Source organism: Sorex fumeus, unplaced genomic scaffold (genome assembly GCF_029834395.1).
Source record: "Sorex fumeus unplaced genomic scaffold, SorFum_2.1 ptg000193l, whole genome shotgun sequence".
In the NCBI taxonomy this organism is placed as follows: Eukaryota; Metazoa; Chordata; class Mammalia; order Eulipotyphla; family Soricidae; genus Sorex; species Sorex fumeus.
The window spans coordinates 1,679,908-1,702,760 of record NW_026606250.1 but is presented as its reverse complement, the minus strand read 5'-3'; the positions used below and the strand labels follow the sequence as shown (position 1 = coordinate 1,702,760).

At 58.5% G+C, this 22,853-nt stretch overlaps 1 protein-coding gene across 12 annotated transcripts in view; it reads left to right on the top strand.

Annotated features, from left to right (window-relative positions):
- The window catches only part of KCNQ2 (potassium voltage-gated channel subfamily Q member 2), a 35,592-nt gene that overhangs the window by 2,678 nt on the left and 10,061 nt on the right, over window positions 1-22,853 (top strand). For 4 of the 12 annotated variants that reach the window (XM_056108092.1, XM_056108090.1, XM_056108096.1 and 1 more), the window contains exons 2-12: window positions 3,728-3,818; window positions 4,096-4,222; window positions 4,336-4,511; window positions 4,598-4,723; window positions 5,384-5,494; window positions 6,759-6,854; window positions 16,219-16,313; window positions 17,135-17,164; window positions 19,329-19,397; window positions 20,040-20,069; window positions 22,774-22,827. In XM_056108092.1, the coding sequence (XP_055964067.1) occupies window positions 3,728-3,818; window positions 4,096-4,222; window positions 4,336-4,511; window positions 4,598-4,723; window positions 5,384-5,494; window positions 6,759-6,854; window positions 16,219-16,313; window positions 17,135-17,164; window positions 19,329-19,397; window positions 20,040-20,069; window positions 22,774-22,827 (1,005 nt within the window). The remainder of the gene's footprint in view (window positions 1-3,727; window positions 3,819-4,095; window positions 4,223-4,335; window positions 4,512-4,597; window positions 4,724-5,383; window positions 5,495-6,758; window positions 6,855-16,218; window positions 16,314-17,134; window positions 17,165-19,328; window positions 19,398-20,039; window positions 20,070-22,773; window positions 22,828-22,853) is intronic. The other 8 variants (XM_056108100.1, XM_056108095.1, XM_056108093.1 and 5 more) reach the window with 3 other exon arrangements.

Genomic DNA, 22,853 nt, shown 5'->3' with positions numbered 1-22,853 from the left:
GGAGGAGATGGAGGAGCAGGAGATGGGGAGGAAGAGATGGAGGAGGAGGAGATGGAGGAGCAGGAGATGGAGGAGCAGGAGATGGGGAGGAAGAGATGGAGGAGGAGGAGATGGAGGAGGAGGAGATGGAGGAGCAGGAGTTAGAGAGCAGGAGATGGGGGAGGAGGGGGAGGGGAGGGGAGCCGGCTGCCGCTGGGGCACTGATGAGCCCAGGCCAGGCTGCAGGCGGCGCCTATGTGTGGTGGTGAGCACCCTGGTGTGGGCCCATTCCGGTGGGCGCCTCTTCCTGCGGCGGCCCCTCAGTGCATCACCCACTGGGGCCGAGACTGCGTGCAGCTCCAGACGCCCCAGGTTCCCTTGCCGGGAGGGCACTGTGTTCATGGGAAGGAGCAAGCCTCCCCTTGCCCGAGCATCCTGCAGGGCCTGGTCAGGGAGGCAGCCCGGGGATAGGGGCTTCTCGGGTTGCCTGGGGGCTCCCTGTGGGCTGCGGGGCCTTCAGCCCTCAGAGCTGACAGCTGGGCCCTCGGTCCTGCAGTACCCTTGGGTCTCGGCGTGCAGGGCACTGGCCGGGGCTGTCATGGGCCAGCTGCTGGGCCCTCTCGGGGCCCCTTGTTTGGGCTGCGGATCGAGGCAGGTCGGCCGCACTCCTCGTTGCGGCAGCCGTAGCCACAGCGGCGGCTGCTCTGCTTTGGCAGGGCCGGCCGCCGGCAGCCTCTGTGGGTGTGGAGGGCCCAGCTCTGGGCTGACCTTGTCTGAGGACACGGTGCTCCTACGGTCCAGCGGGGCTACACACAGTTCTTTAATTCGGGGGAGTGCTTGGAGTGATTTTGTGAATGCTCAGAGCAGCCCAGGCAGAGCCTGGCAAGCTCCCTGTGGCGTATTCAATAAGCCAAACACAGTAACAAGTCTCACAATGGAGACGTTACTGGCGCCTGCTCGAGCAACGGGAGGACTGTGCGGTGCTGTGCCAGAGCAGCACTTGCTCCAGAGCCTCGTGGGGGCCGGGGGCAGCCTCGAGGCCCCTCTGCGATCACACGGTGGGACGCCAGCTGCAGTTCTTCCCGGGGCTCCTGGCGGTCTGCCGTGGGGCCACCACGTGGGCCTGTCCACAGCCTCAGTCTCACCTAGCTCAGACCCTTCAGGCTGGAGATACCTGTCAGGGGGTTGTGAGAGGAACCGCTTCTTCCTGAGAAGCGTTGGGGCGGGAGGCAGGCCCACCTGGGAGTGGGTGGTCGCCTTCAGGCGGGGCCCTGGGAGCCACGGGGTCACACTGCCCACTGGCTATGCTGGCCCTGCAGGGGTGGCCGCAGCCTTTGAGACCAGCTCCCGCCCCCCCCCCCGTGCTGACCATGGTGCTGAACCCCTGCCCAGGACGGCTGCCCGCCTGGACTGTCCTCCAGGTGTAGCTGCCCCCTTGCCCATGGCTTTCCTCTGCCCCGATCTCCCCCGGGGATGGGAAGTGACTTCTGCAGTGTGCGGCTTCCTGAGCTGGGCCTGGCGGGGACCCGAGGGCTCCACTCGGCGTCTCTCGCCCGCAGCTGCTAAGTGCTGCGTCTCCCTGAGCCAGAGTTGGGGCGTCTGCAACGAGACCCAGGGTCCCGCGGCCCTTCCTGTGGCAAGGGCTGCGGGGGGATTCCTGCAGAGGCTGGGGGCAGCTGGCCACCGGGCACGTGGGGGCTCCCGGAGCTGTGTGGGCTGAGTGACCAGTGCCCCTGTCCTTGCTGGCGTGATGCCGGGTACCCGTCTGGGTAGGACCAGGGAGACAGCCTGGGTATGCCCCACCCAGGATGGACCCGCCCGGCTGGAGGAGCCGAGGTTCTGAGGCTCACAACTGAGAGGTCTGAGTGGCTTTGGGGGATGGGCGACTCAGAGCTGGGGACCCTGGGATCTGGGGTCCATGAGAGGGCTGGGACGCTGTGTGAGGGGTCAGGGCCCTGTGGGGTGGGGCTCTGCAGCGGGGTGGGGCTCAGGCTGCTGGGGGCTGGACTGAGGCCGGTCACAGGAGGGCGGACGTGGGTGACGGGGCTGCTTTGTCTCAGAGGCAGGTGTCATGGGCCGGACCGGGAGGCCTGACCTCTGCCCTCCCTGGGGCTCCCCGTCTCTGGAGAGGCCCATGGAGATGTGGACGCGGGATCCCCGGCTGTGTGCTGAGCCAGCAGGCGTCCTGCCAGCTCCCTGGAGCCTGCTGGCCACCAGCCCGTGGGGACACCGCTGCCCACGCCCAAGAGGCAGCACACCTGGACGCGGGGAGAGCGAGAGGCACCTGGCCTGTGTGAGCAGAGGGGCCTCGAGGACTCTGCGAGTGCCCATCCTCCACCAGCGCCCATTCTCCACACCACTGATGCCAGCATCCCACCCCGCCTCTGTGGCAGCGCATTCCCTTTTGTTCTCTCTTCCCTTTTGGGTGCTGTGGTTTGCAAAAGAGGCACTGAGTGGCAGTCATGTTCAGTCCATAGTCTACTTTCAGCACGCATCTCCCATCCTGGCACAAAAACCTGTAAGTCTACAAGTGCACCTCATGGTGTTTCACTAATAAAAATTTTTAAAAAATGCAAATACCAAAAAAAAGGAGTCTGCAAGCAGCAGAGGGTCGGGACCAGAGAACGTTGGCGGTCTGGCCCCGAAGCGCCTGCACTGTGCACACAATGGAGTGGGGGTCTCTGCCGGAAGGGAGTGACCCCCGGTCCGGCATGTCTCACGCTGTGGGCCAGCCACCGCACCAGCGCCAAGAGCGTCAGGACTGGGCTGAGCGCGAGCCGCCTCCCTGCGGGGTCGCTTTTCTGCGGCGCAGCATGAGATGAGCCGCTGGGGTCTCTCCCGGGCGCTTGGGGGTCCCCGCCTGATCCCCAGACACGAGGTGGGAAGCAGGCGGCAGCGCTTTGTTCCAGGAGAGGGGTGCGCCCTGCGGTGACTCTCGAGGCTGCAGGGCGAGAGGGCCCTCTCCGTGCAGGCTGGCAAGTGTCCCGGGCGTCCAGTGCCTGCTGCCTGCAGGGCTGCCCAGCTGTGAGGGGAGTGGCCGCTTTGCCCAGGCCGGGATGGGGGGGCGGCGCCCTGGTCTCTGGGGCACCAATGTGAGCGGGACACAGTGTGTGGTGATGAGGGCACTCTGCGCCTGACCTGTGCGCTCAGAGTGGCCCTGGCTGGCCGGCCCTGACCCCGAGAGCTGCCCTGGGCCTTGTGCTGGGATGACATCAGGGGCACCCGACACCCCTGGGCCTGCTGTGGGACCCGGCCTTTTGTTCTGCGCTTTGTCCAGCGGGGGGGGGGGGGGCTGGCCTTAGGGCGCCTCTCGGGATGGTTTGGGGCTCCCCGTGTTGTGTCCCTGGGCCCCGTGACAGGCCTTTCCTCCGGCTCTTCCCTCTGCCGGTTCTCTGCCCAGTCGCCTCTCCTGCCCGGCAAGCCGCAGGAGACCCCCGCTCCCCACACCGCAAGGTGAGGTGGGCTGGTCGGGGGCCCTTCCCACAGCTCAGGCAGGGTGCTCCTGCAGTACTGGGTGCCCGCTTCCTCCGGGGGCGGGGGGAGCAGGAGGCACCGGAGACGCCCAGATGTTAATTGAACAAACTGACTAATGAGAGGAGGAAATTAATTGCGGTTTAGGACCGCGACTGCTTCCCTCCCACATGGCCTCACTGCCGGGTGAGTGTGGGGGTGCTGCCCGCAGAGTCCAGGTCCCACAGGCCCCGGGAGCAGAAGGCGGCCCCGTCACCGCAGCCCTGTCCCTCCCCAGGTTCCTGCTGGTCTTCTCCTGCCTCGTGCTGTCGGTGTTTTCCACCATCAAAGAGTACGAGAAGAGCTCGGAGGGTGCCCTCTACATCCTGGTGAGCCGTGGTGGCGTCCGTGCCCTCCCCCACCGCCGTGCCCCGAGAGGCTCCCCGGGACCCCAGGCTCCTTCCAGCGTCCCCTGATGCTGATGCTGCATCTTGGTGGCCCCCACGGCCTCCCCTCCCCCCCAGCCGCCCGTGCCTGGCAGGCAGGCGGGGAGGCTGTGCCACACTGGGCGGCTGTGGCAGCCGGTCCGAGGAGGTGGCCCGAGGCCCGCCGGCCTCTGTCCTGAGCTGCCGCTGCCTGGGCTCAGCCTGGCTCTCCCACCACCAGGAGATCGTCACCATCGTGGTGTTCGGGGTGGAGTACTTCGTGCGCATCTGGGCCGCGGGCTGCTGCTGCCGGTACCGGGGCTGGAGGGGGCGGCTCAAGTTCGCCCGGAAGCCCTTCTGCGTGATTGGTGAGGCCCCACCCGAGGGCTGCGCCGCTGCCCACCTGCCCGGGCGGACGCTGGGCGCCGAGGGGGCGGGGCAGGACGGGCGGGCCGCGCGGGTCAGACGCTCCTCCCCGCAGACATCATGGTTCTCATCGCCTCCATCGCCGTGCTGGCCGCGGGCTCCCAGGGCAACGTCTTCGCCACCTCGGCGCTGCGCAGCCTCCGCTTCCTCCAGATCCTGCGCATGATCCGCATGGACCGGCGCGGCGGCACCTGGAAGCTCCTGGGCTCGGTGGTGTACGCGCACAGCAAGGTGCGCCCGCAGGGGCAGGGCGCTGGGCTCGGGCGCCACTGCTGGTCCTCCTGCCCCGCGCTGCACCCGGCCGCTCTGTCTTGCAGGAACTGGTCACTGCCTGGTACATTGGCTTCCTCTGCCTCATCCTGGCCTCGTTCCTGGTGTACCTGGCCGAGAAGGGCGAGAACGACCACTTCGACACCTACGCGGACGCGCTCTGGTGGGGCCTGGTGAGTCCTGGTCATCCTCCCTCAGGGCCCCACCTCCCGCCTGGGTGCCAGGGCCCAGCGGGCTTGTCTCGGGCGCGGGGGGAGGTGGTGCCGGCGGTGCTGAGATTGGGGGAGCCCCTGGCCGGCCCTCCCTCCCTCCCTCCCGCCTGCCTGCGTGTGGCCTCTGTACTGGAGAGGACAGAGCCCTGTCTGCCAAGGGGCGGCCTGCATGGCATGGTTCGTGCCAGGCTGAGGAAGGGGGCCAGGGCGCGGGCATCAGCCGCTCTGTGGGGCTCTTGGGAGCAGTGCTCCTGGCAGTGTGTGCCGTACTGGGGGTCTGCGCCTTCAAGGGCCAGCGGTGGCCGCCACCCTCTGCCTGGCTGTTTCCGGGCCTGCACTGCCCGGATCCCCTCCTCCACGGGTGCCCTGCGCCCCCAGCCACCCCCATCCCAAACCTGTCAGTCCCCTGCGCGGGGCTGGCCTTTCTCCTATGCCCGGAGGGGTCCCCGGCCTGCTGGGGAGGGGACAGAGCCTCGGGGAAGGCTTCGGGGGCGGCCGGGGGTGCCTCTGCGGTGCCAGGTGTGCGCCCCAGCTCTGGCTGCTGTCCGGGGAGCCCCAGTGTGGGGGCAGGGTCCTGCCCAGAGCAGGGCTGTGGGGCTCAGAGTGGCACTGCTGTCCCAGATCACCCTGACGACCATTGGCTACGGGGACAAGTACCCCCAGACCTGGAACGGGAGGCTGCTGGCCGCCACCTTCACCCTCATCGGCGTCTCCTTCTTCGCCCTGCCCGCGGTGAGTCTTGGGACCCTGCAGGAACCAGCCGCGGGCAGGGAGGGCTCGTCAGGGGCCCCAGGGCCCCAGGGGCAGTGCGGGGCCTCCAGGCGCGCCCAGCCTGTCCTCAGAGAACTAGGACTGCAGGTGTGGGGTGGGGGCTCCCCAAGGCCGGTCAGGAGGGGTCTCCGTAGAGTCACGGGGAAGTGGGCAGGGCCGGGGCGGGTCTCTGGGAGGTGGGCGGGGTCTCCGGGCCATTCTACGCGAATGTGGGCGGGGTTTCTGACCTGTCCAGAGGGAGGTGGGCGGAGTCTGGCGGGTCAGAGGGGAAGTGGGAGGGAGTTGGCGGGTTAGAGGAGAGATGGGCGGGGTCTGCCGGATTAGCGGGGGAAGTGGGCGGGGTCTGGCGGGTTGGGGGGAGTGGGCGGGGTTTGACAAGTTAGAGGAAGTGGGCGGGGTCTGGCAGGTTAGTTGGGAGAGTGGGCGGGGCTTGGCGGGTTTGGCGGGTTAGAGGGCAGTGGGCGGGGTCTTTGGAGAGTCCGCTCTGAGGCGACAGGACTCCGCCCTGGTCGCGCTGACTCAGATGAGGTGGGTTGGGTTTCTGGGCAGGTCCGAGGGGAGTTGGGGGTCCCCAAGAGGGCCTAAGGGGAGGAGTTGGGGGTCCCCGGGCGGCTCTGAGGGGAGGAGCCGCTGACAGAATATGAGGAGGAGGTGTTGGAGGTCCCAGGCAGTTCTGAGGAGTTTGGGTTCCCGAGTCGGTCTGGTGGGAGGAATTGGGAGCCCCTGGGTAGATCTGAAGGCGGGAGTTCGGGGTCTTTGGATGAATCTGGTGGGCGGAGTTGGAGTCCCTGGATAGACCTGAGGGGAGGGTTGGAAGTTCTTGGGTAAATTTTTGGGGAGGGCTTGCAAGTCCCTGAATTATCTGAGAGGAGTTGTCGGGGGCCCTCACACAAATCTGAAGGGACAAGTTGTGGGTCCCTGGGCAGGTCTGAAGGGAGGAGAAGGGTGTCCCTGGGCGGATCTTGAGATCTTGAGGGAGGAACTGAGGGTCCCCGGGTGGGTTGAGGGCAGGAGTTGGGGTCTTTGGATGAATATGAGGGGGATGTTTGGCGTCCCTAGGTGGGTTGAGGGGAGGTGATGTTGGGGTCCCTGGGTGGGTTTGAGGGGAGGAGTTGGGGATTCTGGGGAGGGTCTGAGGGGTGGGTCTAGATGAGGGAAACGGTGGGCTGTGTGCAGGTGTGTGGGAGTCGTGGTGCCCTGGGCGGTCTGACCTGGAGCCTTGCAGGGTATTCTGGGCTCCGGCTTTGCCCTGAAGGTGCAGGAGCAGCACCGGCAGAAGCACTTCGAGAAGAGACGGAACCCTGCGGCAGGCCTGATCCAGGTGAGCTCGACCCCGGGGTCTGGGGGCATTTAGTGTGAGAGCCTGAGGCTCACCTAGCCCCGGGGCCCCAGGAAAATTCGGTGGGGCAGGCTGCCTCCTCCTGGCAACGTCCTCACAATGGATGCTCCAGGTCTGTCCTTTCTGCTCACTCTGGGTTTTGTGGTGTGCGGTGAACCTGGGGTGCAGCCATGTGCTCTGATCTTCATCCCCTGCCCCCAGCAGCCCCTCAAGACTATTTTGACTGAGGTGGCCACATAGGGGTTGCAATGCTCTGTCCACTGTGGCAGCTCCTGAGTCACTGTGGGGTGCCCTACTGCAGGGCGGGACTTAAGGGGTCCTAGTAGATTTTCATGTCCCTTTGGAATCCAGGGCACAGCAGCTCAGGCAGGAGACAGGATAGACAGGACGCAAAGATGGAGAAAAGAAGGGGCAGGAGGAGGTGCCCCAGGATTTGGTTGATGACTTTGTGGGATGGTGCTGTTTGCTGATAGAAAATGGGGATGGGCATGTGTGTGTGATAGTCACAGCTCAGACATACGAGCGCAGAGAAATCAGGGTAGGTGCAGCATCCAAGAGACAACATGCAGGGTGTGGGAAGGGGCAGGGACACATATGAAGCAGGGACAGGTGGAGGAGCGGACAGAGCGTCTGTAGGGTGGGGAAATATTTAGAGAAGATAGATTCAGGTCCCACACTAAGAAGGCAGAAAGATGTGAGGGTTTGCGGCCCAGAGATGTGGGGAACCCAGAGGGTGGGGTGTCAAGTGGGTGGGTAGAGACAGGCTGGGTGAAGAAGCCAGGCTCCAGAGTTCTCCAGGACCCCCAGAGTTTGAGGGTGTTGGATGTCACTGAATGACAACCCCAGGATATCAGCTATCTGTAAGAACATCAGGTCTGTTGATAAAATATATACATATACATATATATATATCTCAGAAAAGGAGAACATGAAAACTGATCACAAAGGTCACCACAAGCTCCAGTAGAAAAGCATGGAGTCGGCCGACCCTCCACCCTACTCCCAGCTCTTTCATGGTGTGGGGGCAGGGGAGGAGGTGGGCAGCATCCATCCTGGGCAGCTGCTGGCACTGGAGACAGAGCAGAGCGCCTCATTTTCCAGACGCAGTTAGGTGTCTTGGAGACGTGCACTGTGCATATTTGGAAATGTTCTCAGGACTGGAAGGGGCTCCCCGATTATGTTTATCAAAATCCTCCCAGGGAGGGGGCTGGAGAGATAGTACAGTCGGTAGGGCACTTGCCTTGAATGTGGCCAACCGGATTAGATCCCCGAAATCCCGTATGGTCCCCCGTGCGTCATCAGGAGTGATTCCTGAGTGCAGAGCCAGGAGTAGCCCCTGAGCATTGCTGGGGGGGGGGATCCCAAAACAAAAAGCCAACAAACTAAATCCTTGCAAAGCAGATGAAGCTGCTATGGGCACTGCATCAAGGAGCAGCAGATAGGACCAGCTCCAGAAAAAAAAGGAAAAACCTGAAAGAAACAGGCTTAGAAGGGTACCAGGCAGGGGACAGAGGACTGGTACAAAGTGCTTAGAAGACCCTGTCTGGGAGCAAGGCGGGGTGCAGACTCAGTGTGGTCATAGAGACCTCCACTCTCGCTTCAGTCTGACCTCTGAGCTCCATGCAGTAAAAGGTAGAGGCAGAGCTGTGAATGGCTCATCCAGATGGAGGTGCCACCAACTCAGAAGAAAGGGGAGCTGGACCTTTTCTTTGTGGTTCCCTGGTTTGAGGAAACTGCCAGCTTGCTATTAGACTATATGACCATGCACAACAGAGACAACAGCACCAACAAAGTTGTTTACAACACTTTCCAAGGAAACAATTGCCACCTACAAGCAACGGAGGTAAATCCGGAGGAAGGAGAACCTGAGCTGCAGAAGGGCCCCAGTTGTTCAGTCTGATCAGAGCTTTGGAGTAAGGAAAAGAGTTGCTCATTCGCACAACCTGTTGGTATTCCTGTGAAAGTCCAGGCAGCTGGCATAGTAGAGACTGAGAAATGATTATAAATATGCAGAAAGAAAAAGATTCATGGATGGGTGTGGAGATAGGTCAGTGAGCGGGAGCACACACTTCATTTGATCTCTGTCATTGCTTGGTCCCCTGAGCACTTCCACAATTGATCCTGAGCACTGATCTGGAAGTAGCCCCCAAGCACTGCTGGGTGTGCTTCTATTACCCAAAAAAGATCAACGGAGTGGTATGAAAGGGAAACAGAAGAATGTCTCACCAAATGGGTAGTATCAACAAAAGGATAAAGTATTGAGAACCAAACATTCTAAAGCTGAAATGGAGGCTTGTAGGCATCATCAGGAATGTGAGTAGGCAGAAGAGGAACCTGCAAAGTTGAAGGTGGGTCAGTTGAAATGATCTTGTTGGAGGAGCAGAAGGATAAAGAAAAATGAGCGTCAGAGAGAAGGAATACCCAGTGGACCAATTTATACGAAGGAAGAAAGAAACAAAGAGTTATGGGAGGAGAGGGAGAGAAAGGGGCAGAAGGAATATTTGAAGAACTGGGCTCATAAACCCTCCAGATTTGATGAAAGCCACTAGTCTATAAAGTGACACACTACTGGGCTGGAGAGTGCTCTAGGAGATAAGGCACTTGCCTTACATGAAGCCAAGGTGACGGGGCCCTGGCTTAAAGCCCTAGCACCACGAATGGTCCTTTGAGCACAGCCGGGAGTCACTTCTGAGTGCAGTCAGGAATAGACCCTGACCATCATTGACATGCCCCCAACAAAATACACCTTACTGTGGGAGAAAATAATCACTTTTTTACATCTGACAAAGGATTAACGTCCAAGATTTATAAGGCACTCACAGAATTTAAAACAAAGACCTCTAAAAAACACCATCTGAAAAATGGGGAGCAGAGCTGAACAGACACTTTCTAAAGAAGTTATACAGATGGCCAGTATGTATATGAAAAAAATGTTCTTTACTTATCAGGGAAAAAGCAAAATAAAATGACAATGAGGATGGCACACATCAAAATTACTGGAAACCACCAGTGCTGGTGGGGAATGATGGGAAAAGGAACCCTCATCCTCTGTCGAGAATGTCTGGTTCAGCAGTATGGAGACTTCTGAAAAAATTAAGAAGTGAGTTTTCATATGACTCAGCTCTTCCACTTCTTGGTGTTTATTTCAAGAACCTCAAAATATCAATTCTAAAAGATAATTGGACTCCTGTGCTCACTGCTGCACTGTTCACAGTCGCCAAGATCTGGAAACGAGTCACGTGTCCAAGGTCAGACAAGTGGATAAAGAAGTTGTGGTATATGTACACAATGGGATCCTACTTAGTTACAAGAAAAGATGAAATCCGGCAGTTCACTGCATTTTAGATGAAACTGGAGGACACCAGGCTGAATGAAGTAAGTCAAAGATAGAAGGACGGGTACTAAATGATGTCTCCTATTCGGAGTATATAATATTAAGGGAATAAACAATGGTTAATGGCAACATGTTCTGAGAATCTGCCTCTAGAACTGAGTTAGCTAAATGTGAGGGAGTGGTGTGAGGGGACATAAAGATAATGGTGAAGGGGCTGGTAGGGGCAGCAGCAGGATATTCCTGACACATTAAGAGTACTGTAAATCACAGTGCCTAAATAAATAAAATGAAGGGGGCAAAGACCCTATTCTTTACATCCAGGTGTGGGACTCAAAAGTCCCACACATGGTCTCATTATTAAAACTTCTGGAACCTAGAGATAGAGCCAGAGTCTTCCCACTACCCCAGAAATGACTCTTCACAGACAGCTTTGTGGGAAGACCGTGACTCCCTGAAAGCTGAAAGTAGAGAGAGTGGATGACATTTCTTCTCAGGAAAAATCGTTAGCTGAGTACCCTCAACCCACTGTCCTTGAACACTGGAGGCAAAAGGTGAGTGTTCCATGTGAACCAAAGTTGGGTGCTCACTGCCAGCAGTCCTGCCCTCCAGACAAGCTCACCAGAGCCTTTCAGGTGGAATGGGGGCTGGAGGTAGGAAGCACTGAGCACTGCACTGGGCCAGGTGATATCACCTTGTGTGTCACATCCTAGGTTCCAAGTTATTTTTTTTTTAATTGATTACCCAGGCCTCACAATTTTCATTTTAAATTTATAATTATAAGGACTGGGAGAGGGCTCAGTGTTTTTTTTTTCTTTTTGGGTCACATTCAGCAATGCACAGGGTTACTCCTGGCTCTGTACTCAGGAATTACCCCTGGCAGCACTGAGGGTACCATATGGGATGCTGGGGATCGAACCCGGGTTGGCCGCTAAATGTGAGGGAGTGGTGTGAGATAGGAGTAGCAGATAGGACCAGCTCCAGAAAAAAGGAAAAACCTGAAAGAAACAGGCTTAGAAGGGTACCAGGCAGGGGACAGAGGACTGGTACAAAGTACTTAGAAGGCCCTGTCTTGGGAGCAAGGCGGGGTGCAGACTCAGTGTGGTCATAGTTTTTCTCAGAAGAAGCTGTAGTGTATTTTGGTTTGTACCTCTTTCTTACCCCATCTGACTTGAAGACAAATGCATAAGAAATAATTTTAAAGCTATCTTCTGGGCATATAACATACAAAGATATAATTCAGGGCATTTGCCTTGCACGTGGCTGACCCGGGTTCTATTCCTCCGTCCCTCTTGGAGAGCCCAGCAAACTACTGAGAGTATCCTGCCCGCACAGCTGAGCCTGGCAAGCTCCCGTGGCGTATTCGATATGCCAAAAACAGTAACAACAAGTCTCACAATGGAGACGTTTCTGGTGCCCGCTCGAGCAAATCGATGGACAATGGGAGGACAATGCTATAGTGATGGTGTTAAAAACATAAGGTAGGCAGTCTTTAAAGGAGCAGAATTTTTTATCTGCTATTGAATCTAAGTTGCTGTTAATTCAAACTAGATTGTTATATGTTTATTTTTTTTTCTTTCACTGAAGACCCTGACCATGGGGTATTCAGAATCACCTTAATCGGGGCAGGAGCGATAGTACAGTAGGTAGGGCATTTGCCTTGCACGCGACCGACCCAGGTTCGATCTCTGGCATCCCATATGGTCCTCCAAGCACCAGCAGGAGTAATTCCTGACTGCAAAGCCAGGAGTAACCCGTGAGCATCGCCGGGTGTGACCCAAAAAGCAAAAATTTTAAAAATGCAGAATCACCTTAATCTGTGCTTGATGTTGGGAGTTAAGCTCAGGACTCATGATTGGCTGGGTGCTTCTTAAGCCTTGAGCTATCTTCCAGCCCCTTTTTACTAGAAACTCTTCACAGCATGGTCAGGATCACCTCAGTGCTTGTAGGAGGAACTGGGATCTGAACTTGGAGCCTGTGCTTGCTGGGAAGGTGCTTTAAACCACTGTGCTGGGACCGGAGCGATAGCACAGTGGAGAGGGCATTTTCCTTGTACGCAGCCAACCCGGGTTCGATCCCCAGCATCCCATATGGTACCCTCAGTGCTGCCAGGGGTAATTCCTGAGTACCGAGCCAGGAGTAACCCCGTGCATTGCTGAATGTGACCCCAAAAGAAAAAAAAACCACTGAGCCCTCTCCCAGTCCTTAGAATTATAAATTTAAAATGATAATTGTGAGGCCTGGGTAATCATTAAAAAAAAATAACTTGGAACCTAGGATGTGACGCTCTTGGTGGAATGCCTGCTTTGCTTATTTGGGAATGTGGGTTTAATCCCTGGCACTTTCTCCACGCTGCTCTGTATTACTCTTCAGACTGTAGCAGTTGTGTGAGCCCTGGTGAGTGCCGTAGTGGGCTGTGTGCATGCACTGCAGCTGGTGTGTGAGTGCCATGACTGGGTGTGTGGGCTCTGGACATTACAGCAGCAGCAGAAAGGGGAGTGGGGTGGAGTGGGGAGGAGGAGAAGAAAACAATGTAAAATCCAGAAAAGGAGAGGGGGAGTGGATGTGTGTAGTAGAAACAGCGAATTAAGCACCAAAGACGGCAGTGGGGCGGGGGCAGGGGGGACTGAGACAAGCCGAAGCTTATCCTTCTCTATAGTTACTTTAGATGTTAGTGTATTCAACTCTCTAGTCAGAAGGCTGGAGTTGGAAGAGGGGATTACCCTACTGCGTGACATCTGTAAGAAACTCGTTTTGGATCCTGAGACAATAGGTTAAAATGAATGGAAAGGGGCTAGAGTGGTAACACTGCAACTGGCCTTCATGTGGCTGACCCGAATTTGATCCCTAGCACCCCATATCACCCCCAAGCCCTGCCAGGAGTAAGCCCTGAGCACAGCTGGATGTAGCCTAACTAACTCCCCCCAAGATATTCTGCACATTAGGAAGAAAGGCCAATTCAAAACTCGTATAAAAGTAGAATCCCAGCAACATACAGAAAAGCAGTGTACTGAACCAAAAGAAGAAATAGACCTTTGCACAGAAGCTGCAATTAAATAAGGAATAGGACACCATATGCAGATCATAAGAGGACTGGAGCAGCATTGTGAACCCACCAGACCACAGACCTCTCTGAAATACTCCTTGTCACTGTACAGTCTCTCAAGTGCACGTGGAGTTTCCTCCAGAAAAGCCCACTGTTAGACTTCAGCATAAGGTTGCCATGTCCATCCTGTGGGGAAAGAACTATGACAGCCAGAGCTCTGTGGGGCCAGAGTGATGGTACAGCACTAGGGTACTGGCCTTGCATGTGGCCCACCCAGGTTCCATTCACAGTGCTCTGTATGGTCCCTTGAGCCCACTAGAAGTGTTCCCTGAGCCCAGAGCCAGGATTAAGGCCTGAGCACTGCCTGGTGTGGCCACAAAACAAAACAACCCAAAACCCAGGAGCTCTGGGACACTTGGTGTCTACTTCAAAAGGAGTTTTTTTTTTTAATTTAATTTAATTTACTTTTTAAAAAAATTTAATTGAATCACAGTGAGATACACAGTTACAAAGTTGTTCGTGACTGGGTTTTAGTCATATAATTTTCTAACGCCCATTCATTCACCAGTGTATACATTTCCCACCACCAGTGCCCCCAGTTTCCCTCCCACCCTGCTATCTGCCTCTGTGGCAAACACTCTTGTTCTTGTTCTTGTTGCTGTTGTTGTTGTTCTTCTTCTTCTTCCTCCTCCTCCTCCTTCTCCTTCTTCTTCTTCTCTCTCTCTCTCTCTCTCTCTCATCAGGTATATCCTTTTACCTGCTTTCAACACTCAGTTCCTGTTCAAAATGATCATCTCCAACTATTATTGTCATACTGGTCACTTCTCTCTCCTAACTGCCTTTCCCCCTTCTCACACTCTTGTGGCAAGCTTCCAACCATTGACCAGTCAAAAGGAGATTTGACCTTTACCTCACACCACATGCAGAATTAATTCCAGTGAATCAAAAGTTCAAGTGTCAAAGAACTAATAGCATATACAAGTCTTAGAATAAAACAGATCTAAGCGTGTATGACCTTCATTTCTTTTTTTGGGGGGGGTCACACCCACCGATGCACAGGGGTTACTCCTGGCTTTGCACTCAGGAATTAATCTTGGTGGTGCTTGGGAGACCATATAAGATGGTCCATGTGGAATCGAACCTGGGTCGGCCGCGTGCAAGGCAAACGCCCTACCCGCTGTACTCTCCCTCCAGCTCCTGACCTTGGTTTCTTAAATAGGATACCAAAAACATGGGCAGCAGGCAACAAAGGGAAGAGATAACAGAAATTTATCAAAATTGAAAACTTTTGTGCATAAATAAACAATAATTGCCAGTCTTAAATTTTCTAAAACTCTGCTATCCCACAAATACAAAGGATTCCTGTAGCTTCACAACAAAAAGACAAAGAGCCCAGTTTGGAAATGGGCAAAGAATTTGGGAGAGCACAGATGGCCATTAGCACATGAAAATGCTCAACAACACTCATCACTGGGAAAAATGCAGATTCAACCCACAATGAGAAAAAGCCCTTATATCCCCTGGACTAACTTCAGAAAACAAAAGAGAGCTGGTGAGGATGTGGAAAAATAATAAACCTCAAGCACAATGGGATTGTAAAATAGTGCTGTCACTCTAAAAGTCTGGTGGGAATTTAATCAGCTAATCCGTGGCTGAATAAATAGCAGTTCTCCTACATTAAAAAAAATCGAAGTCTGGTGGGTCCTCAAAAAGTTCAACGTTGCAAATGCAAATGACTGCATGAATGTGTAGCAGCTCACTCACCGCTTAAAATAGGCAGGGACACCTCCCAAGTGTCCATCTTGTGGCTGGACGCATAAACTAGGTAGGGCCCGTTCTCCACCTAGACCATCATTCAGCTATGGAAGAAGGAAATTGCACAGTGAATGGATCTGGAAAACTGGCCACGTGAAGAAGCCAGACTCCAAAGGCCTCTGGTTGTTGGATTCCATGTACAGGAAATACCCAGAACCAGAAATCCAGAGACTAAAGCAGAACTTGCCAAGCCAGGCCCAGGGAGGAGAGAGGAGGGGGGCGCTGCTTAACCAGGTATATTGGAGGCTTCCTTGTGAGGTGATAAGAAACTATGGAGAGGGTTACACAAGTAGAAGTGACTAGTGCCTCTGAAGTGGTGTGGCCTGACATTTTACCAAAAAAAGAAAAAGTGAGGACAGGAAATGTGGCTCGTGGTAAGGCAGACCAATGCCTGGCACTGCCTATGGCCCCTGGAGCCCTGCCAGTGGCTCTGAGTGCAGCTAGTGTGGCCCCCAAACAAGCACCAGCAGGGAACTGGAGCCCGAGTGGGACTTGCTCTCCAGCGTCTGAAGTAGCAGGACACAGAGCCACATCCTAGGCATTTGAGGGTGACAGGACCACTGCCAAGAAACAAGGAGTTGAAGGATAAAACTCAGGCCTGGGGCCGAATCAGTAGCACAGCGGGTAGGACATTGGCTGCATCCGACCAGGGTTTGATCCCGGCACCCATGTGGTTCCCCGAGCACTGCCAGGAGTAATTAATTCCTGAGTGCAGAGCTAGAAGTAACCCCTGAGTATCACCAGGTATGACCCAAATAGCTCAGGCGTATTGTCTTGACACATGCTCTCTCCAGATTCTGCCAGCTACTGGCTGACCATGCATAGCCATTCCACAGATGGTAAACTGAGGCCAGGTGAGCTGACATAGATACCCAGATCACATAGGCCTAGTACTAGGTATTGGGGGAAACCCTTGAAAGCTTGCAACCTCAAACCTATGGGGCTTCCAGGTCGGGGCATAGTGGCTGGGAGAGGAATGGGGTGGGCAGAACTATCAAGGGGACAGGGCACCTGGGAGCCAGGGCTGGTAAGGGCGGGGCCATCTCGGGCAGGCCTCACTGAAGGTAAGGTCGGACTGCACCGTGGTCATCTTGGAGGTGGCTCTGAGTCTCCTTGTCTCCATCCTGCTCCACTGACCCCTCCTTCCTCTGCAGTCGGCCTGGAGGTTCTATGCCACCAATCTGTCGCGCACTGACTTGCACTCCACGTGGCAGTACTACGAGCGCACGGTGACGGTGCCCATGTACAGGTACGCAGGCACCTGCACGTTTGTCCTTCTCTTCTGACTGAGTTTTGTTTCTTTGTTTCCTGTGCCAACGCACCTTCTGGGGGAGTTCTGTGTGATTCTTGCCTCCCTTGCAGCGTTCATTGGCGATTTTTTTAACGGCGTTTCCCCCTCTCACCCTTGCTTTCTGCTCTTTGCAGTCCCTTGTGCTCTGGTTTGGGAAAAGACAACTCCTGGGTGAATGCCTCTGGCCCCTTCCTGGGTGGCCCACTTGCTCAGGAGGGAGAGGGGACCTGTCCCAACTTCCCACCAGACCAGGGTCTGTCTCGGCACAAAGGCATGACCCAGATATGGTGAAGCATCAGGGCTAGGGTCACCTTAGGGTCCCAGTACCTGCCCCCAGGACAGCACTTGCACCCAGGCTCCCTGAGGCGGAGGTGGAGGGGACAGTGGCTCCAACTCACATTTTTTCAGGGGGAATATGGCGCCTCAGGTTAGGGTCTGAGACTGGAAGCCCAGCCTCCCAAGGTCCTGCTGTCGGGGCGTCGAAGCTGGGCCCTGACCGCCCTGTCCATGCCACTACCCCGCCGGGGTGTCTGCCCCTGCTCCCAGGTCCAGGGCTGGATTCTCTGGGCCCGGGTCCTGCGGGCCAGAATGAGGGAGCCCTGGGGAGGGGCCTCCATTCGCCTCACCAGTTCTGGCAGTGCTGAGGCTCTGGCCTGGGTCCAAGGCACAGGCCAGACCAGGCCTCATGCTAATTTTCTTTGTTCCTTTGTTTTCCCTCTTTCCTGTTCTCTTTAATTTTCCGTTCTTTCCCCTTTGTGTGTGTGTGGAACCCCTGAAAGCTCGCAACCTCAAACCTACGGGGCGTCCAGGTAGGAGCTGCATGGCGAGTGTGTGTGTGGCGTGGTCTCCCGTCGGCCAGGTGACCGCACCCTGGTCCTGGCCCAGTCCAGCCCTGCACTCCTGCCCCTCCTGTGCGCCCCCCAGACGTCAGGCCTTCCTTGTCACCTGTGACCCCCTCCCGCCTGGAGCTACTTGCTCACCTGTGTCCCCCGTCCCTCTCACAGCCCCTCAGCTGCTGCTCATGTGCTCGATCTGTCCGTCCCGGGTGGCCTTGTTCCTCCTGCTCCCTGCCGTGTCCCTCCGCTGCCAGTGCCCTGACCTGCCTCTGACCCCTCTACAGCTCCCTTAAGCAGCTCAAGGGTGGTGGAAGTGGGGGCCCAGGGCATCCCCAGCCAGTTTCCCCTGGGTCCCGCTTGCACCGGGTCCCCTGTGGGCCTCTGGTCGTCACTGTGCCGTTCGCTGAGATGGGGGCTCTGAGCACCACCAGACAGTGCCCCCTCCCACAGTGCAGAGACAGGGGCGCCCTCTGCCCAGCGACAGGACCGGCTGCAATGCTGGATGGACCGTGTGAGGCCAGGCTCCCCTGCACGGTCTCCTGCTGCTGCCGAGACCTCATAGACCCCAGAAGCCACGGTGGGGGGCAGCTCGCCTGGGGCCAGACGCTCAGGCACTGAAAGGCTCCTCTGGACCTGGGTGACTCGTCCAGGCTCCCCAGGCTGCTCATCATGGAAAGAGCCCCCTCCCGAGTCCGGGGGCTGGGGTCGTTCTTCTGAGTCTGGCTGACCCCAGCTCCACCTCGGTTCTCCCCGTGGGCCCCCGGGAAGTTGCAGGGCAGATGTGTATGGCCTCACAGATGTGGTGTGCACACAGCAGCTCTCTCCACTGCTCCTCTGTCCCAGGCATGCCGCCCCGTCTGGCTGAGGGCTGTCATCCATGTCCTGAACCCTGGATTTGTGGGGGGGTGGGCACAGGGAAGTGTGGCTTTGGGTCTCTGTTCCAGGGCCCATGGGGGATTCAGGAGGGACAAGGCCATTCCTGTCCAATGCCCTGTCCTGGGCACTGCTGTGCCTGGGCAGGACCGTGTCTGCTACCACAGTCACCCCAGGACAGGGGCCAGCCTGGACGAGGGGCGAGGCTTGCCACCGGTGCTTCTCGAGTTCGGGGGACCAGGCGCTGCTGGGCTGCAGAGGGACCAGGCGCCACATCTGCTGGGGTGCAAGGGATGGAGTGTGAGCACAGCATATGGCGAGAGGCAGGACAGAACTGAAGGATGAGGAGGGGGTGGCTCTGGGCCTGGGTGGGCGAGGGGCTGGCCTGGAGAGAGGCCCCCAGGAGGCCAGAGAGGGCTGAGCCGTCCCTGGAAGAGCAGGCCCAGGCTCAGAAGGGCAGGGCAGGGGCAGAGCTCAGGCCAGGGCTGGGTCCGGGTGTCTTAGCTTGGGTTTGAGGAGCGTTTGGGACTCAGCAGGGCAGGCAGAGAAGGCTGGGCCTGGCCCCATGGCTGAGGGACGTTTCCTGCTTCAAAGGGGAGGTAAGAATGGCAGGGCTGGGGCCGGAGCGATAGCACAGCGGGTAGGGCGTTTGCCTTGCACGCAGCTGACCCGGGTTCGATCCCCGGCGTCCCATATGGCCCTCGAGTGGTTCCTGAGTGCAGAGCCAGGAGTGACCCCTGAGCATTGCTGGGTTGTGACCCAAAAGTCAAAAAAATAAAATAAAAGAATGGCAGGGGCTGCAGGCCTCCTGCCTCAAAGTTTGCAGAGGATTACCCTGCCCTCAGGCTGGGACAGGCCACGTCCCTGGAGTTCTGCTCAGAGTGGGAAGTGCAGTGAGGGGCCCTGATGGCATGAGCGGAGCCGGACTGTGAGGGTCCCGGCTTCTCTAGTAGGCAAGAGCTCCCCCGCAGATGCACAGGGCTGCTCTGCTGGGCTCTGGAGGACAGTGGCTCTGCAGAGAGGGGCCTGGGCACTATGACTGTGGCCACACTGGCTCTCAGGGATGTCTGAGAAGGGGGGCTGAGAGCGGGCCGGGCTCCACAAGTGTCCACACACAGCTCCTCTCTGCTGTGGGGGCAGGCCCCCCGGGCCGGGCCTGGCTGCAGTGCAGCGACGGGGGAGAGGAGCCAGCCCAGGAAACGGGTCCGCCTTGCTCCAGAGCGGTCCCGCCCTGCTGTGCTCACCCCTTGCCCTCTCGCCGCAGACTGATTCCTCCGCTCAACCAGCTGGAGCTGCTCCGGAACCTCAAGAGCAAGTCTGGACTCGCCTTCAGGTCAGGAGCGAGGGGGCGTGCAGGGGAGACGGGGAGGGGGGTGGGGCAGAGGGTCCCGCTCACCTTCAGGTCATGGGGGGGGCAGAGGCTTCTCAGTGCTGGCCTGGGGCTCGTGTGTTCCCTGTTGCTCCTCAGAGGTGGGGCAGGGGTGGAAGCGCCCAGCCCTGCCATTCTGGCTTCTCAAAGGGGCCCCAGACCTGTGCAGTGGGTGGGCAGGACCCTGAGCATCACCGTGTGGAGGAGGAGGCCTTGCCCTTGAGGCTGTCCCAGGGCCCGGGGCCGTCACGGAATGGGGCGGCACAGGGCCAGGGTGGCCCTTCTGGCAGAGGGGTTTCCAGAATGGAGGCTTCCGCTCACCGTGACGCGTAGATGTGACTTATGTGGGTGTGACGGTGTGTGGGTGTGTGACTGTGAGTGGCACAAGTGGGTCTATGTGTGGGAAGGGATGGGACTGTGAGGTGGGTGTGGGTGTGGGTGTGGGTGGCTTCAGTACCAGGCCAGCAAGGAAACGGGCCTGTTTGAGTGTTTGTGTGGAGTGGGGCTCTGTGTGCGTGAGTGTGGGTGCATGTGGAAGTGTGGGCTCAGGGGGAGGGTGCCCAGTTGGCATGGGTGCTGCTAACGGTCTTTCACTTCTGTTTGAAGGAAGGAGCCACAGCCGGAGCCTTCCCCAAGGTCAGTGCCTGGGGCCCGTGTGCAGAGTTGGTGTCCGGTGTCCGGTCTGCTCCCTCCATGTCTGCGCACGCGTGTTCCGGGGACCCGAGGGCTGTGGGGGCTCTCGTGTGGAACTTTATGGTGATGTGGTCCTTAAATCACTTTTCCTCTCTTCTCTGCCCCACCGTGCTCGGGCTCTGCTGCGGGTCCGGTGTCGTGGGCTCCCACCATGAGTGCAGGCGCCCTCCTGCTTAGCACCCAGCCCCTCAGGCGGGGCTGGTGCCCTGTGGTGGGGGAGGGTCAGTGAGGCCTCCGGTCTGTAGCTGTCCCCAGGATGGGGGACGCTCACGCCTGTCTCCCCATCCCCCGTGACCAGCTGAGCACCGGGGTACCCACCCCATCCAGGCTGGGGCCGGAACCATGGGTGGACTTTGGCGGATCCCGACCCCGTTACAGGACACACTCCTCTACCCCCTGGCTGAGAGCAGACACCCCAAGGGTGGGCTGTGGCCAGGCTGGACTGGCTCGTGGGGACCGGGAGAGCCCAGATCGCTCAGCCTCAGGAGGCTCTCTGAGCCTGTGGGGGCCCCTTTGCCCACCCTGGCAGGCACCTGAGCCCGAGGGACAGCAAGCACCCACGCACCCTCCCGCCCCGCTGCTGACTGAGGCCTTCAGGCCTGAGGTCACTTGCCCACCCGCCCACCCAGAGTTTCCTTTGCAGCCTCCCCCTCCCCTGTCTCCCTCCCTGTCTCCCTCTTCCTCTCTCTTCTCTGTCTCATGCTCTCTCCCTTTCTCCTCTCTCCTCTCTCCTCTCTCTGCCCCTCTCTCGCCCTCTCTTTTTTAATTTTTTATTTTTTGCTTTTGGGGTCACACCCAGCGATGCACCGGGGTTACTCCTGGCTCTGCACTCAGGAGTTACTCCTGGCGGTGCTCAGGGGACCACATGGGATGCTGGGAATCGAACCTGGGTCGGCCGCGTGCAAGACAAACGCCCTCCCGCTGTGCTATCACTCCAGCCCCTCTCCTCTCTCTTCTCCCTCTCTCCTCTCTCGTCCTCCCCCACCTGGAAATCCTGCCTGCCCCCACGCCCTGTAACCCTTCAGTGACTGTCTGGGCTGCTTCCCGTCCGCTGTCTTTGGGGTTCAGGTGCTGGCCCCAGAAGCAGGATGTCGGTGAGGACCGAAGTGGGACCCTTCCACGTGTCCGCGCCTGCCCGAGGCCCGACAGCAGCAGGCCACTCCGAAGGCCAGCCAAGGGAGGAGCTGGGGCCTGGGCTGGAGCACGGGCTGTGCCTGCTGAGGGCAGCGGCAGCCCCGGTGCATCCCTGTCACCAGGGAGGAAAGAGGCGCGTGGTCTGATACCGCTGGCATTTCGGGTCGGCTGGGTGTAGGACAGGTCGCTCGCTTGGCCTCTGGTCCGGGCTCAGGGTGGGCAACGCCCGGCGATTCCTGGGGCCCCAGCTCGGGCAGATGGTTGTGCTGGTGTCGGCGCAGTGTCAGGGTGAGGCTTCTCTGGGTGTGCCTGTCCTTCATCCCACACCTTCCCGCCTCCCCCTGTGCTGGAGGCTCCCCCACTTGGGGGCTCCTGTTGTCAGGAGGGCACACTGCAGACGCGGGCTGTGACGCCTGCCAGCACCTGTCCCCTTTGCCGGCCTGACTTCTGGGGCTGCGGCGGGTCTGTGCGCCGCGTGCCCCCTGCAGCTCAGATCCCGGCTCTCGCCGCTGGTGTGGAGTGACCGGTTTCCTGTCGTCACAATGACGCTGGCTTCGTGTCTCTCTCCGCCTTGGGCCCTGGCACCTGCTGGGGACAGGTGTGGTGCAGCAAAGCTGACCTGGGGACCAGGCAGGACCGGACCACCTCTCCACTCTCCACAGGGAAGGTGCTGCAGGTTGGACCTTGTCTGCTGTGCGACGGCTGGGGGGGTTTGGCTCCTGAGCTGCAGCGAGGCTGCCTCAGGCGAGACGGTGCAGGGCTCGGCCCGGCCCAGTGTGTCCTGAGTGTGGCAGGCACCTGACCCTGGCCGCAGCAGCAGCCCAGCCTTGCGTGGCCGTGCAGCTGTGACTTCCGGTGGGGCTGGTGTCCGTGCGTCAGACCATCGGCGCTTCTGGGCGGTGTGGGAGCGCTGTCTCGGCGCCGTGGCTGAGGAGCCGCCGGTGCCCGTTCGGGTGGTCTTTGCTCTGGAAGAGACGCGGCGGAGACGCGGGGGGCCGTTCCCTAGGGGCTTCCTGCCGGCGGGCTCTCCGCGGGAGACCCGATCGAGCCTCAAGCCCTGCCCGGCCTGGCCAGGGCGACCATGGCCTCCTTCCCGGGCGAGCTTCCGAGGGGGCCGGCGGCGGGCTGGGCTTCGGGAAGCCGCAGGTGCTTTGTGACCCCAGCTGCACATTTCGGCCCCCGAAATGTGCTTCCTGAGCCTGGCGCCGCTGCCGCAGCCTTTGCAGGGCCGCAGCCCACGTATTATTTTCTTGTTGGCATGAACATGGCAAAAAATAATACGGCGTGGAACACGGGGCCCCAGATGCTGACTCTGGAAAGAAAAGGCATTTTTGGAGGAAACGTGGAATCTCTTTCTCCAAAAATAGGGGCTGTTTTCTTTCCCAGGCCGGGGGAGGCCGGGAGCCACCCACCCCCCGGCACGGTGCCCGGTCTCCGTGCCCTGTCCCCCACCGCCCGGCTCTGCGGCCGCGTCCTGCGCGGCGCCGGCACTAACTGTTCTCCTCGTTTCCAGTCCAGGCAGGCCGTGCAGAGAGTCCCTGTGTGGATGCTGCCCTGGACACTCTAGGTACCGCGTCCTGTCGCCCGACGGCC